The sequence below is a fragment of the Tetrao urogallus genome, assembly GCF_951394365.1.
Source record: "Tetrao urogallus genome assembly, chromosome: 26".
Lineage (NCBI taxonomy): Eukaryota > Metazoa > Chordata > Aves > Galliformes > Phasianidae > Tetrao > Tetrao urogallus.
In genome coordinates, this window is record NC_136839.1 from 887,728 (window position 1) to 901,503 (window position 13,776).

The 13,776-nt window shown below is 60.1% G+C and overlaps 2 protein-coding genes across 2 annotated transcripts; one reads left to right on the forward strand and one right to left on the reverse strand.

Annotated features, from left to right (window-relative positions):
• Positions 1 to 81: 81 nt before the first annotated feature.
• On the forward strand, positions 82 to 819 carry LRRC3C (leucine rich repeat containing 3C; the record flags this gene model as incomplete). The annotated part of the gene is made up of 1 exon (XM_079547319.1): positions 82 to 819. One exon carries the CDS (start codon positions 82 to 84, stop codon positions 817 to 819), a length of 738 nt encoding a protein of 245 aa, XP_079403445.1.
• Positions 820 to 5,475: 4,656 nt separating this feature from the next.
• Positions 5,476 to 9,283, reverse strand: ZPBP2 (zona pellucida binding protein 2; the record flags this gene model as incomplete). The annotated part of the gene is made up of 8 exons (XM_079547012.1): positions 5,476 to 5,576; positions 5,693 to 5,870; positions 6,333 to 6,418; positions 6,991 to 7,209; positions 7,596 to 7,757; positions 8,256 to 8,381; positions 8,766 to 8,846; positions 9,178 to 9,283. 8 exons carry the CDS (start codon positions 9,281 to 9,283, stop codon positions 5,476 to 5,478), a joined length of 1,059 nt encoding a protein of 352 aa, XP_079403138.1.
• Positions 9,284 to 13,776: the final 4,493 nt, after the last annotated feature.

Sequence of the window (13,776 nt, forward strand, 5' to 3'; positions counted from 1 at the left end):
CCGAGGGGCCGGTGGCTGCGTGACGGAGCCGCTGCGGCACCGTGTCGGCGTCAGAAGCCCTCCGTCCTGCGCCCCACAGCCATGTGGCTGCTCGTGCAGGGCGTCCTGCTGGCATCCTGCCTGCGCGCCGCCGCCTTCCCCAGGGGCTGCTACCCCTCGGAGGAGGAGGGGCTGAAGACCTTCCGCTGCAGCAACGCGCGGCTGACCGAGGTCCCCAAGGACATCCCCAACGACACCAACAAGCTCTACCTGGACTCCAATCGCATCCCCTTCCTGCCCCGCGACGCCTTCCGAGATCTGCCGCTGCTGCTGGAGCTGGATCTGTCCCACAACGCCATCGCCGCCGTCGAGAGCGGGGCGTTCCGCGGGCTGGCCGACCGCCTGCGCTCTCTGGACCTGTCCTCCAACAGGCTGGTGTCGCTCAGCAAGGACGTCCTCAGCAACATGAAGGCCAAGGTGAACCTCTCCAACAACCCCTGGCTGTGCGACTGCCGGCTGCAGGAGCTGATCCGCGCCGTGGATCTGACGGCCGGCTCCTCCGCCGGCATCGTCTGCGACTCGGCGCTGCAGGAGGAGCACGTGGGCAAAGCCTTCCTGCAGGTGATCGCCGACACGGACTTCTGCAACGTGTACAAAAAGACGACGGACATTGCCATGCTGGTCACCATGTTCGGCTGGTTCGCCATGGTGATCTCCTACCTGGTGTACTACGTGCGCCAGAACCAGGAGGACGCGCGGCGGCACTTGGAGTACCTCAAATCGCTGCCCAGCAAGCAGCGGCACTCGGAGGAGTCGTCCACCATCAGCACTGTGGTGTGAGCGGGGCCGGGGGCGGCGGCACGTCGTCGTGGCATTCCTGGGGACACGGCCGTGGTGGAGAGCGACGGTCGGTTCTCAGTTATTGGTTGCTGGCAATGGGCGCAGAGCGAGAGGGGAGAACTGAGCCCCCAGCACGCGGCGCCGCTCCGGACGTCGGGACTCGGTGCGAAACTGTTCGATTTTCTTTGCAGCCTTCCCCGGGGCGTTAACGGTGTTTTAAACCCCTCCGGTTTACCCTCTGCTGCCCTGGGGATGTTCCTGAAGCTGCGGGGCAGGGGGGTGCAGCCCTATGGGACGAATGGACGGGGGTGGAGGGATGCTGCGGTGGGGAACGGCCCCAGCTCCCATTTCCTGAGCTGGAGCTGCCGCCCCGTCTCTGCCCTCACCTTGAGATGGGCAGCGGGGTGAAGTGGGGACCTGGACCTCCCCCTCTGAGTGTTACGGTGAAAATGGATCAGAGCCCCCGGGCTGTGCTCCGTGCTGAGGGCGGTGGGTGCTGATGGGGGTCCGAGGACACACGGGGTCGGTGCTTTGGGGCACTGCACCCCACTGCAGCTCCGCTCTCTCTCAAGGACTCACGGCTGCGACCGCTCACTGTGACAGCGCTGGGATGGGGCCGAGGCCGCCGCTCCTCCGCCTCCTCCCACTCCCTGCACCGCTGCCAGGAGCCCGGACGTCCCCTCGGCCCCACATGTCCCTTTCTGACACTCTCTATTGGGCTCCTGGGGTCGGCGTCAGGGATGGGGCACGCAGGGTCCACACGGAACCTCGGGGTGAAGGCAGCCCACGCCTGCCCCTCCAGCTCCTGTCTCTGATTTTGTCCTTTTTAAAACCAACTGAAGCTCAACTGCCTTAACTCACCGAGAGCACCAACCAAAGCTGCTCCAACACCTCCGGCAGCGCCCGCCCTGCACATCTGGGGCCGGCGGGGCTCGGGCCCCCTCCATCCCTCCGGTGCCTGGTGCCTATGGATGGGGCTGTGGGGAGCCCGTGCCCTCCACAAGTGCCTACACCCCCAGCACAGCCCCAGCGCACAAACATCCTCGGCCCGGCCCTCTGCCCCCTCCCCGTGGTGGAGCACAGGGGTGGGGGGGAACCGAACCGAGCCCCCGGGGCACCATCTCCCGAGGAGTGTTTTCTTTAAGGGACCTTTTATGTTCTTACTTTATACGACAATAAATTGGCTTTTACTTTGGAGACGGTGGTGGTCGCGCCTCACACCAGTGCTGCTCGTGTCGGGGACCCCCAGTGACCCCCCCGGACCACGAGGAGGAGATGAAGGTGCCCGCATCTCTCTCACGCCTGCAGGGCTCTGCTGCTGCGTGAGGCTCTCAGAAACAGGACACCCAAGCTTGCAGGTAACCCAACCTTGGCATGGAATTAATGAGCCCTGCCGGCTCAGGTCACCGCGCCGTGCCCCGTTCTCGTGGCTGCTGCACAGCTCCCTGCCCACCCGTCCCCGCTGCACCAGAGCAGGGCCACGGTGTGGCGCAGGGCTCAGGGACGAGCTGTCCCCATTCTCCCTGCGAGGTCCCCGGCACTGTGCCGAGGAGGGGCACCGGGAGGTGAGCAATCCCAGACCTAACGCAGAGCGACGGATCCCGCTTGCAGGACCTCAGCCACCCCCTCACCCGGCTGCCCCCAGCCCCGAGCAGATGGCAGCCGCCCCACGAACAGATTGCAGCCCCCCCCCCTCCCCCGCTTCCTCTGGTGCCCCCCGGGGGGCTGCGTAGCACCGGGCTGCCCGCTGGGGGGGGGCTCTAGCACCTGCTAGCGGTGCTGCCCCCTGCAGCGTCCCCCAGCCCCCGTCCCAATGCTCCCACCTCCTTCCTGCCCTGGCTGCTATTGGGATGGGGGTAGCGGGGATGGGGACGGGTCCTCCCAGCACCCTGCAACACTGAGTTCTGGGTGATTTGTTTCTGGCCGTGCTGCAGTTTTACCAGCCGGGATCGGTGATGGCAGAGCGAGCGGCACGGCTGGAACCCCCACATCTCCATGATGGGCTTCTGAGGCTGTGGCCGCAGTGCAGCCCTTCGTTAGCGGTGCTGCTAATAACCCCAGCTCCTGTCCCAGGGTTGGGGGTGCTGTGTTTGCAGGGGTGCTGTGTGGGATGCTGAAGCAAATCCCTTTGGGTCTGTGCACCACTGCCAGCCCCAGACCACGTCCTGAGCCTCGCGGCGATTCGATTTAGCAGAGGGAAGGAAGGATGTCTAATTGTTTAATTTCCACAATTATACAAAATATTTATCAATAATTAGAACGGATGGCGGCGGTTATGCAGCGATGAAGGCCGACCCACGCTTTGCCAGCAGCCCACCAGCTCCAGAGGATCATATTTATTTATTTTCAACACAAAAAAATCCATTTACGGTGGCACTGCTGCCAACAGCGACTCGCGGCGATTCGCTGCCTGCAGAGGAGGCGTTAATCCTGCCATGCTGCCCTTATGGGGACGGGGCTGAGAGGAAACCGCAGGCAGGCAGCGGGCTGAGAGCACTGCGAGGCCAGGGGGGAGGTCTGGGGAGGTCTGGGGGTGATTTGGGGAAGGATTTGGGCAGAGCTCTGGGGAGAACGCTGGGGGTGAATTGGGGAGATTGCTGGGAGGTTTTGGGGAGATTTGGGTAGAATTTGGGGAAGATTTGGAGCAGATTTGGAGAGGATTATGGGGAGATTTTGGGAGGGAGATTTTAGGGGGAGTTCTGGAGGGGATTTTTGGGGAGGGTTTTAGGAGGATTCTGGAGCCTTTCTGTGGGGACACGGGGAGGTTTTTGGGCAGGCTGCCCCAGCTGGTGGCAGCGATGAAGCCTCCGTCATCTTCCTGCAGCTCACGTCCATCTGTTTGCCATCAGGGCTCCCCCATCCTCACCCCAGGCCGGGTTTCAGGAGAGCCTGGGGGGGCTGGGACCCCTTTTGGGAGCTGTTGAGGTTGTGGAAGAGAAAAGGTTCCGTCCTGTAGGTGTGCGCTGTGTCCTGCACTGGTCTGATGGCACAGACTCCTCCGCAGTGCGAAGCCAAAAGGTTTGATTCACTTTTCCACGGTCTTAAGGCTAAACTGCTGCGGGATTTTGTTCCAACCCCACTGCTTTAAAAGGGGTTGGAGGAGAGGGTGGTGAGCACTGAATGGTGCTCAGTGCCCGCCTGCTGCTTCTTCACCTAACAGCTGATGGCTGCGACATTCCTCTGCTGGCAAAGAGGAGTGCAGGGAGCAGAGCCCTTCTGCTGCGTCCCCCCCAGGCAGCACTGGGGTCCAGTTGGCTGTGGGAGCAGCCACCCCACGGGCGGTTCAGATGCACATCTTATCCATCAGCACTTCATAAGCGATGATTCCGAAAAGCTCTGAGCGCGTTCTGTGCCCACACAGCCTTCTGCTGCCCGGCTGTCAGCACAGATAAGCTGAACCGGGCGGAATTTGGTCGGTTTTTGGATGAATACCCACGGAGGGATTTCTGGGTGCTGCGGGACGCGGCGGTCACCCAGAAGGAGCCGCTCATCTGTGTGAGTTGGAGCAGCGCAGAGCCAGGCTGACGGCACAGAGCTCCGTGCTCTGAGCTGGGGCCGCTGCCCTGCGCGTGGTGGGACCTCAGCTGTGCCACAGCGGGGAGCAGAAGGGGCTGGGAGCAACTCTGTGCCCCCTGGGGAGGTTGAGGGGCAGACGGGAGGGCGGCAGCTCTGATGAACGGCTGCTGGAGCTCCGCGCTGCGTGGGATGGGTGGGAAGGCAGCACTGCTGGGGATGGACTGAAAGCACTGGAGTCGAATCTGTCCTAATGCTGCTTAATGAGCAAAACAATCGATTGCAGATACAGCAGCTCGCCGTCCAAAGCGGGCAGGAGCAAATCTCTGCTGAGCTGAGCTCCCTGGTTATCTCAGTGCTTTGGAAGCTCTTATCTCGACCCGCTGCCGATCCCAGGAGCTCACAGCTGCCGTGCAGTGAGAGGGGCTGTGCCACCCGTACTTGGATGGAGGAGGAGAGGATGCAGCAGCACCTAGTGGAGAAGGCTCAGGAACCTCCATCCGTCCCTCCCTGGATGTCCACTCTCCCTCCTTCCCTCTGCTGCGCCGCTCCTTCCTGGCAGAAAGGCTGAGCCATAAGGGCAGCGTTCTTCATCTCCCACCTGCACTGCAGAGCTCGTTAGGGCCGAATTCATTAAGGCCCATCTCAGAGCCCCTCCCCACGGTCGGCGGATGCACAGTGCTGAAGGCCCCGCAGCATCAGCAGTGGTTTCCCAAGGAACCACCCAGCCCTGCGCCGGGCAGAACAAAACCTTCAGGATGTAAAGAAAAAGGGAAAACCGAGAGAAACGCGTTTGTGTTCCTAAACGGTGAGGATTTGGTGCTTCACCCCTGAGGAACTTCTCATTCCGGCACACACGACCCCGTCCTGCTCTGCTGCCAGGACCCCTCCGTGCCCCCAGACGCAGCGTGGTGTTTGGGATCAGCCCAGGGAGCAGCAGCAGCTCTGTGACACACACCGATTGCTTTACCCCGAACAAACACCCCATTTAATGCAGGAAACGCAGGAGGGCTGTGAGCAGAGGAGCTCAGCCGCTGCTCAAAAACCTCGTGTAGAGTTCCAGGACCAGGAGCTCAGCACGAAGAGGCCGTCAGGAGGCCGACGACGCTTTCACACCTCCTGTTTCTGCGTTCTGTGCCACATTCATGGGCAGGACTTGGCTCCGTACCGCGCAGCGCGCTGCCTCACACACAGCCTGCAGCTGCCAGCGCTGTCCGGGCTGTACGTCCCAGGGCTGCACACCACTGCAAAGAGAGCAGAGCCCATCGAAGCTGAATGGGAACCTGCATGAATTCTGATGCCACCCATGGGCTGAGCACCCTCTGATGGCAGCAACGTGACCCCATGGGTGCCCCGTTACCGCAGCAGCCGGCACAGCTCCGGTGGGCGACGGTGTTCCTCCCAAATCCTGGGCGGCAGCTGTCGATGGGGGTCACGGAGAAGCTGCCCTCCACGTAATGGATGGCAGGAATGGTCTGAAATTGGTGCTTCAGAGCGTAAGTCTGCTTCCTGAAAAACTCTCCTATTCGCTCTCTTGCCTGAAATACAGAAACATTGGAGAAATTAAGAGAAGTGCCCGCTGGTTTGGGGTTAAAAACGTGAGTGAAGACTTCATGGAGGGGGAAATCAGGGCTGGTGGGGGTGTGCTGGGTGGTGTGTGCTGCTGTCAGAGCTAACCCAGCTCCGAAATCAGCTGCTCCACATCTTGTCCCATTTACAGAACCGTAGGTCTGGGGTTTGGTGTAGAGAACTGAAGTCTGCTGGTATCAATGTTTGTATTCAATTCCTTGTGTTTAGCTGGCTGACATAACATTTTTCTTAATTATTTGTATTTAATGCATCAGTCCGACCTTTTGAAAGCAAATTCCCATCTGGAATTTAATTATCCAAGCCTCCATCAGCTGCCATTGGATTAATGCCATCAGTGCTGGGGCTGCTGGGTGACCCCACCGCAGGGCAGAGGGCGGGGGTTTGGGGTGCAGGGGGGGATGGCACAGAACCTGCTGAGCTCTGTGGTTCGCGGTGCCCTCGCAGTCCTGAGGAAGGCGGCTGCAGAGATCTTCCCATCCCGGAGCAAAGGGATTCACTGCGTGGGGAGAGAAGCGTGGCCACGGGGGTTCCTTTGGGGATCCCCTGCAGCCGATGCCCTGCCTGCATCTTCGGGTTTGTTCCAGGACAAACACCGACAAATGGAATCCGCGCCGCCTTCTTCGGTGTTTGCTGTGATCCCCTCGCCCTCTCGCCCCCCTCGTTTTCCCTCTCGCGTGTGAAGGACGGGGATTTCTCCTCCTCTCCATCACTGCCCAGCAGAGCTTTGGGAAAGGCTCCCCGTTTGCTGGGTGTTGGTTTCGGAAAGGGAGGGCGGCGGTGCTGCCCCATAGCGGGACCGATTTGTGCCGCCGGGATCGGGAGCGGTGATGGGGAGATGAGATGAGATGTGCCGGGGGGTCGGGGGTGGCACCGGGCTGAATTCTCCTGGGGGCTTCGGGGCTTTGGAGCTCCGCTTTGCTCTGCGCGCTCCGAGCGCCGCCGCTGCGTTCTGGCTCCATCTGTGGGCTGGGAAGGGAAAACGCAGCGGCTGCCGAGGGCAGCGGCCTCGTGGGGGCCCGGGGGTGGCGGCGCGGTGCTCGGTGCCTGAAACCATCGCTCCTCCATTACCCTGAAAAGTGATGAAGAGTTCGCTCGGGGAGCCCCGGTGGGGAACCTCGAGGGAATGGCAGCGGTGCGAGAGCCGCTCCACGCGGCTCATCAGCTCGGAGATGAGATCCTCCAGGATCTTCTTCAGCTCCTCCACGAACCGTGCGTTGGCTGCCAGCTCGCATCCCTTCGAAGTGAAACGGACTGAGACCTGGTACACGTGGTTGGCTTCCCTGTATGCTGCCAGAAACAGGAGGTGAGCGGGGCGCAGCCCGGTGCCCCCCTTCCCTTCACATCTGTGGTGTCGCGGCGTGGATGGGGACGAGGTGAGGTTGGGTGCTGTGGTTCTGTGGGGTGGGGACACCCTGAGCAATGCTGGAGCTGCTCAGGACCACAGGCATACAGTCCTGGTTTGCAGATGCTGTGTAGGTGGGTTGGTTCTTACGGAGGACCGAGCTTTGTGTTTTACTCTTGAAGTTGCCATATATTCTTGGTGGCGGTTATTTAATGTACGAATACATACAGGGATGGGATGTCAGCACTCCACTCACCAAGCTTTGAAATCCACAGGCCTGCCACAAACCCAAAGAACCACAAGGGCTGAGTGCATCAGCTTGCCACCTTACCGTACACCATGAACCTGTAGGTGTTGGTCACAGCTACTTCTTTTTGTGCTGAGGTTTCTATGATTCTGTGGGAAAGTGCACACTTGTAGGCTCCAGACATGGACTCCTGGAAGCCCAGCAGCACCAGCTCCCCAGAGCTCGTGAGGTTCACGTGTCCTTGCCCTAGGATGGAAGCAGGAGGGCTGAGATGGGTGGGGATGCTTGGCATCCTGTGCTGCGCTCATCCAACGCAGTCGAAGAGGAGGAGGTGTGTGGTGCTGTTCTGCGGCACTCTGGGTTCTTTTAGTCTGAAATGGGCTGAATTGGAGAGCTGGGACTTGGGGCGATGTTTCCCTTCATCCCGAGCATTTCAGAGAGAGAAAGGAAACGTATTTCAAGGCCAGAATTTGGGGGACCAACCCAAGGGCTGCGCGACGCTTCGGCCCCGCTGTACAGAGCGGCATCAGTAGGAAGAAGGAAAATGTGATTTTGGGGGCAGCAGCCTCCACCATTTGTGCTCAGCTTTTCCCCTCGCAAGGAGAGGTGTGTGGGTTTCCTGCCCCAGCTTCCCCGATTCCCAGCCCCCCCCCAGGGGCCGTTTCCACACCTGAGCATGGAAACAGCGGCTCAGGCAGTGGGAGAAGAGCGGAAAAGCCGTGTGGGCAGCGCTGAGCTCCTCACCTTCTAAATTCCTTCCATCTGGGCCGGTCCACGAGTACCTGGGATCTATTACTTCATCTTGAGAAAGAGTCAAATCCATACACACCAGGGTTGGGCTGTTGGTGAACACCTTAACGTAAACGTTTTCTGCAAAGTGAGAGGATGAAGTCAATGATGAGGGATTGAATGAAACCACGAAATACTTTGGGAGCGCACAGAGCAGGAGGCCGACTTTGTTTCTTGTGTTAGGATTGAGGCAGCAGAAAGGAGCCATCCCCAGGAGCTGGGAGCTGACCGAGGGCCGAACCCAGAGCAGCATTTGGGGCACTGAGGGTCCATCCCTCATTTAGACATCACTGCTTCCCCTGCAGCAGCAGAAGATGCCCGCACTGCCCAGCTCAGCCCTTCCCATCGCTGCGTGCCATCAGGGCGGTGTTCTGGAGTGCTTTACCGAATGCTCATGGTACCTCAGTGCCATCCCAGGAGCCTCCTGAGGCCTCGCACTGTGTTTGTGCAGTCGGGCAGGTTTACCTGCGCGCTGGTCGTTGCCATAGACCATATTCTTCTGAAAAAAGCCAACGGAAAGTTGCTCTTCCTCAGGTGCAGCTCTTGCTGTAGGGAAAAGGATGAAGAATATTACAGATAGAAATCCAACCGTGCTGCTGTTTGCTCTGTCCTGACAGGATCCTGCTGCCTGCTCCCCGCCTCCCCAGGGCTCAGTGGGATGGTGGTGACACGATGGCTTCACCAGGTGGGTGCTGAGGCTTCTGTGGGCTCAAGGCAGCCCCTCCAGCACCGTGCTGGGGGATCGCAGCTGGACCCTTCCCCACCCCATGGCTGTCAGTGCTGAAGGTCCTTCCCACGAGGTGCCCCCATCCCTCAGCCCCTCCGCATCCCTTGTGCCCCTCTGGGTTGGGGCTGTGCCTTCAGCCCCCCTCTCTACCTGCTCCCGGAGCGCCCTGTTGTGCCTCTGCCACCACTGCCACGATGGCCACCACCCCCAGCAGGGCTTGTTGGGGGCAGCACGGCCTCCCACCACCCCCTGCCATGCCAACCCCCTTCAACGGCCGCTGCTGCACGAGGCCAACGGACGGAGGGTTCCAATGGGGGGGAAGATTCCAGTGGATGGGGGGGGTTCCAACGGCCTTTCTTGCCCTCCTCACCGCCACAGGGCTGCCCCACACATGGCCCCAGTGGAGGGGATCCCAACCCCACACAGAGCCCCGCTGGGAGGAGGGATCCCGGCCCCTCCCTTGGCTGCCTTTCCTCCCACAGCCTGTGCTCTTGTAATTTGCTTTGTTTTCCAACAGCAGCGCTATTTCACGAAGAAAAACAGACAACAGAGAGCCTGGTTCTCGTCTTATCTCCGCTAATCTCGGGTGCTCCCAAGAGTGGAGTCCGTTCCACGTGGCCCCGAGTCCAAGGAGCGCTGCGCCTGGGGGTGTCACGACGCGAGGAGATCGGCGGTGGTTGATGTGACGTGTCCACAGCATCGGGGTCACTGACACCCAAAGGAAACCACGTGGGAAGGTTGCTCGTGTGCGTGGGCACGGCTGCGTGCGGCTGCCGCAGGGGTGGTGGATCCCAGAGCAGAAATGGAGCTTTTAAGTCTTATTGTTTTTCTTTAATCCCATGACGAATTTGCGCTTGGAGACGTGAGCTGGAGGTTCGCCAGTTCCGGGTGGGATGAATGGCTGGGATCCATGGGATCCTGTGGGGGGGATCCTTGGCTTTGCCCATGGGACTGCACCTGGAGAAGCGCTGCCCCCCGACTCATGGAATCATTGGAGTTGGAGGAACCCCACCAAAGGCTGTCTGGCCCCACTCTGCACTGAACGGGGACCCCCCCAGCTCCATCAGGAGCCCAGAACCCATCCCCTGACCCCGGGCGTCTGCAGGGACGGGGCACTGCCACTGCTGACAAACTGTGCCAGCCCTCACCATTCTTACTGTAATCTTTTTCCTTAAATCTCCTCTCTTTCAGTTAGAAGCCATTTCCCCTTGTCCTGTCACAGCGGGCTCTCCCAAAGAGTCTGTCCCCTTCTTCCTACCATTACTGAAAGGCCACTGTAGGCATCCGGGAGCCTCCTCCTCCCTACGTTAAACACCCTCAGCTCTCCCAGCCCATCCCGTGGAGGGTTGTTCCACCCCTAGGATCGCCGTTGTGCTCCTCCAACAGCTCCAACGAGCACCCCAACCTCGGCTCACCTCTGCCCTTGCCCCATGCCCGGCAGCTAACCGCAGCGCCCGGTGCCGGCGGGGTCACAGCCCTCCTCCCCCTCTCCGTTCCGCCGCTCTCCGTTCCGTTCCCCTCCCTCCGGATGCGGAGGAACGCGGGGCCGCGGAGCGGAGCGCTCGGATCGCGCAGGTGAGGAGCGGCCGCGCGGCGCCGACCCCGCGGCGTTGGAGCTCCGGTGCCGCTCAGGGCTGCGGGGGAACCGAACCGCGAGACGCGCTGAGGCGGCGGCGGGGGGTCGCCTTCATTTCTCCCCATCCCATTTCAGCAGCGTCCCGATGCGGTTGGGCTCAGCGCCCTCCGCGTGAGCCTTCACAGTGTGCGCTAAGGAACGAGCGGGCGGCTGCTTGCTTTCCTCTTGCAAAGCCTCCCTGCAGCTTTCGGGAGCAGCGAAAGCCCGAAGCGTGCGGTAGTGCGGGGCTGCAGCCCTTTCCTTCCTTGAGGAAGGAAAACAGATCGTTCTGGCTTTTCTTTTAACAAGCCTGGAAGACGGCTCCACAAAGTGCCCCCATCAGAGCCGGGATCGCCCCATGCTGCCCCAAGACCTTGGTGAGAGGCTGCAGTCTGAGTTCTGCTGGGACCCCTCAGCCCGGATTCCTCTGCGTGCTGATAACTCGAGGGTTTGGTTATTTTGAATTAGGCGCAGTTTTCTATTGGAAAGCATCCGTGTCCTTTGGGCTCTGAAACGCGATTTTGCGTTTATCTCGCACACAATCTGGCTTAGCTGGGACTGCCTGAGGGGCTGCCGCCGTATCTCAGCAGCAGTTCTGCTCTCCGTGGCTTCGTTTCCTCCCTCTGGTAGCTGCAGTTGCTGAAGAAGTCGCTTCGCCTTCCTGTTTTGGGGCGTTCAGGAGTTAACGTGGAAACGGCGCTTCGGGTCTGGGGCTGTAGGTGGGGTGGAGGATCAGCCCGGCTGAGGTCGCATTCAGGGATGGAAGCGGTGTAGAAGGCAGCGTTAAACGGCTTCACCTCCGGGTGCGAGAAGTGCCGCGCTGCTCTGTTTCCATGGGTTCCGAGCGCTGCTGAGGTCAGTGGGAAATCGGCGAGGAGCACGAGGGGCTGCGCTGCTTTGCTCTGCCGTGGCTGTGGGAGCCTTCCTGCGGGCAGGGGCCGGGCCGGGCTGCTTTCTCTCGGCGCGTTGGGCCTTTTGGGAGAGGCCGAGAGGAGGAAGGGGGCTGTTGTGCTCCGCGCTGCGCTCAGAGGGCCGGCGGCAAAAGGGATGTAAAAGGACGTCGGCTCTGCAGCGCTGTCGGGTCGAGAAGTGAGAAGGCAATGGTGTGGCTCGGGCAGCACAGAGGTAAGGCCATCGCAGCTCCAGCCCTACCCAATCCCGTGGCCCAAAGTGCTTTTTTCAGCTACAATCCAGGCAGACCCTTCCGTTGCTTTTACGGACGGGCCGGGCTGCAGGACGGGGCACTGACGTGGCTGCGCACCGCGGTGCCTCGCCGCTCCTCTCACGACCCATTTGAATATTCGTGCTCGTTTCGCCTCCTGGCGCGGCACACGGGAGGACCGAGGAGGGCTGTCGGGGGCACAGCATCGTTACTTCTGCTTCGTAACAGAGCTCCGTGCTCGGCTGCAGCCACGGCACCCGGTGTCCTCCCTGTGCCCGCTGCCCAGCCGGTGGCTCTCGGACCCCTCTCTGCCAGGACAGAAGCGCTCTGTGAGTTCCCACCTCGTGTTTTTTTGGAATGCTGGGGAGTTTTTGTGCGGGGCTGGGGATTGGGGGGCGCGCGTTCAGCGCCGTGAAGGGTTGGGGTTGGAGTATCTGAGTTGGGGAAGAGATCTGAGATGGAACGTTGACAACCGGGGGTTTCATACGGAGATGCTGCTAAGCCTACAGGGAGCTTCTTCAGGTGAATGCGCGGCGGGGGAGGAGGGGTGGATGGACGCTGAGCCTTGAAGCGACTCAAGGACCGGGCTGCTTCTGCACAGAGAGGAGATGCTGAGTGGCGTTTTGTACTCAGGCCCCTTGAGAAGGGCCGTGCTGCCCGGCAGTTGCCCGTGGGCTGGGATCTGTGATGGTTTCACCTCAACCGGTGCACAGAGAAAGTCTCCGTGCTGCTGAGATGCAGCCGCTGCCGTAGGGCTGGCTGTGCCCTGCTGGTCGTTAAGGCAGAGCCGTCCAGACAAAGCAGCACGGAATAGCGGCGATCTGAGCCTCTTGCCGAAGCATTGGTTGTTTTCAGAGCTGTGAGGATTCGTTTAATGGAGTGTCCACGTTATTTGGGTGTAAGGTCAGAACGCACAGCAGGGAGAGCTTTTTCTGCGTGCTGTGCATTGGCTGACGTTTCCGTGTCGCTGCTCTGGGTCGTCGGGCCCATTTGCCTCTCTGCACTTCACACTTCCTGCTACGGTAAAATGAAACAAAGGCAAATTAGCAGCTTTAAATATGAGGCAATTGGGTATTTCTGATGCAGATGGAGTGAATGTTTGAACTTCTTGTTATCCAGTCCTGTGACTTCTCTCACGACAGAAGTTAAGGCAGAATTTATGTCTCTAGGAAGCTCCATGAGAAGCTTGTCCTCGTGCAAGGACAGGAGGTCTGATTTAATTACAGGGGATGTTTCATAGCTGGCAATGCTTCACAACTTGTCCACAGCTCCAGGAGCGCGGGCTGCTGATGCTTTGGGTGACTGCAACGCCCACCCTCACTGCCTCTCCTTTTCTTCCTGCTCTTTGCTGAGAGCTCATTAAGGGCGATGGGAACGGTGTGCAGCACAGAATCATAGACCAGAACCACTCAGAACCACCACGATCACCAAATCCAACCCAACCCCTCACCCACACCACATCCCCCAGCATGGCTCTGAGACCCACTGCTGAGAAATGGGTGCAGAGTGCCCATTTTAGGGCTGCGACGGAGCCAAATGTTGAAGAGCTGTGCTGGGTGCATCTGCTTTTGCTTTCCTTGCTGGTGCATCTCCTCTTGCTTTCCTTGCTGGGCTCATCCAGCCGTGCAGCTCTGGGCAGCCCTGTCTGAATACTCCATTTCTCTACACAGAGTGAACAGAGCTTTATGCGTCGACGTGGTGGAGACCACAGAAATGTTCCGTGTGTGCTGGTGGCACAGATAGATAACAGTGGGCTGCAGTTGACACCTCCTTGCTGAGCTGCTACCTGACCACCAGGAAAGGGCTTTGTCCCTCCTGGTGCTGCTCCTGGGTTATGTGCAAAGCGGAGAAAAGACATTCAGATCTGTAGAAAAAAAAAGAGGAAAAAGAGAGAGGAAAGGAAGGAGGAAGGAAGCAGATGGCTGTGACACCGTGAGGAGGGTGAAGCCTGGAAGCCAGCCTGCAGCTGCAG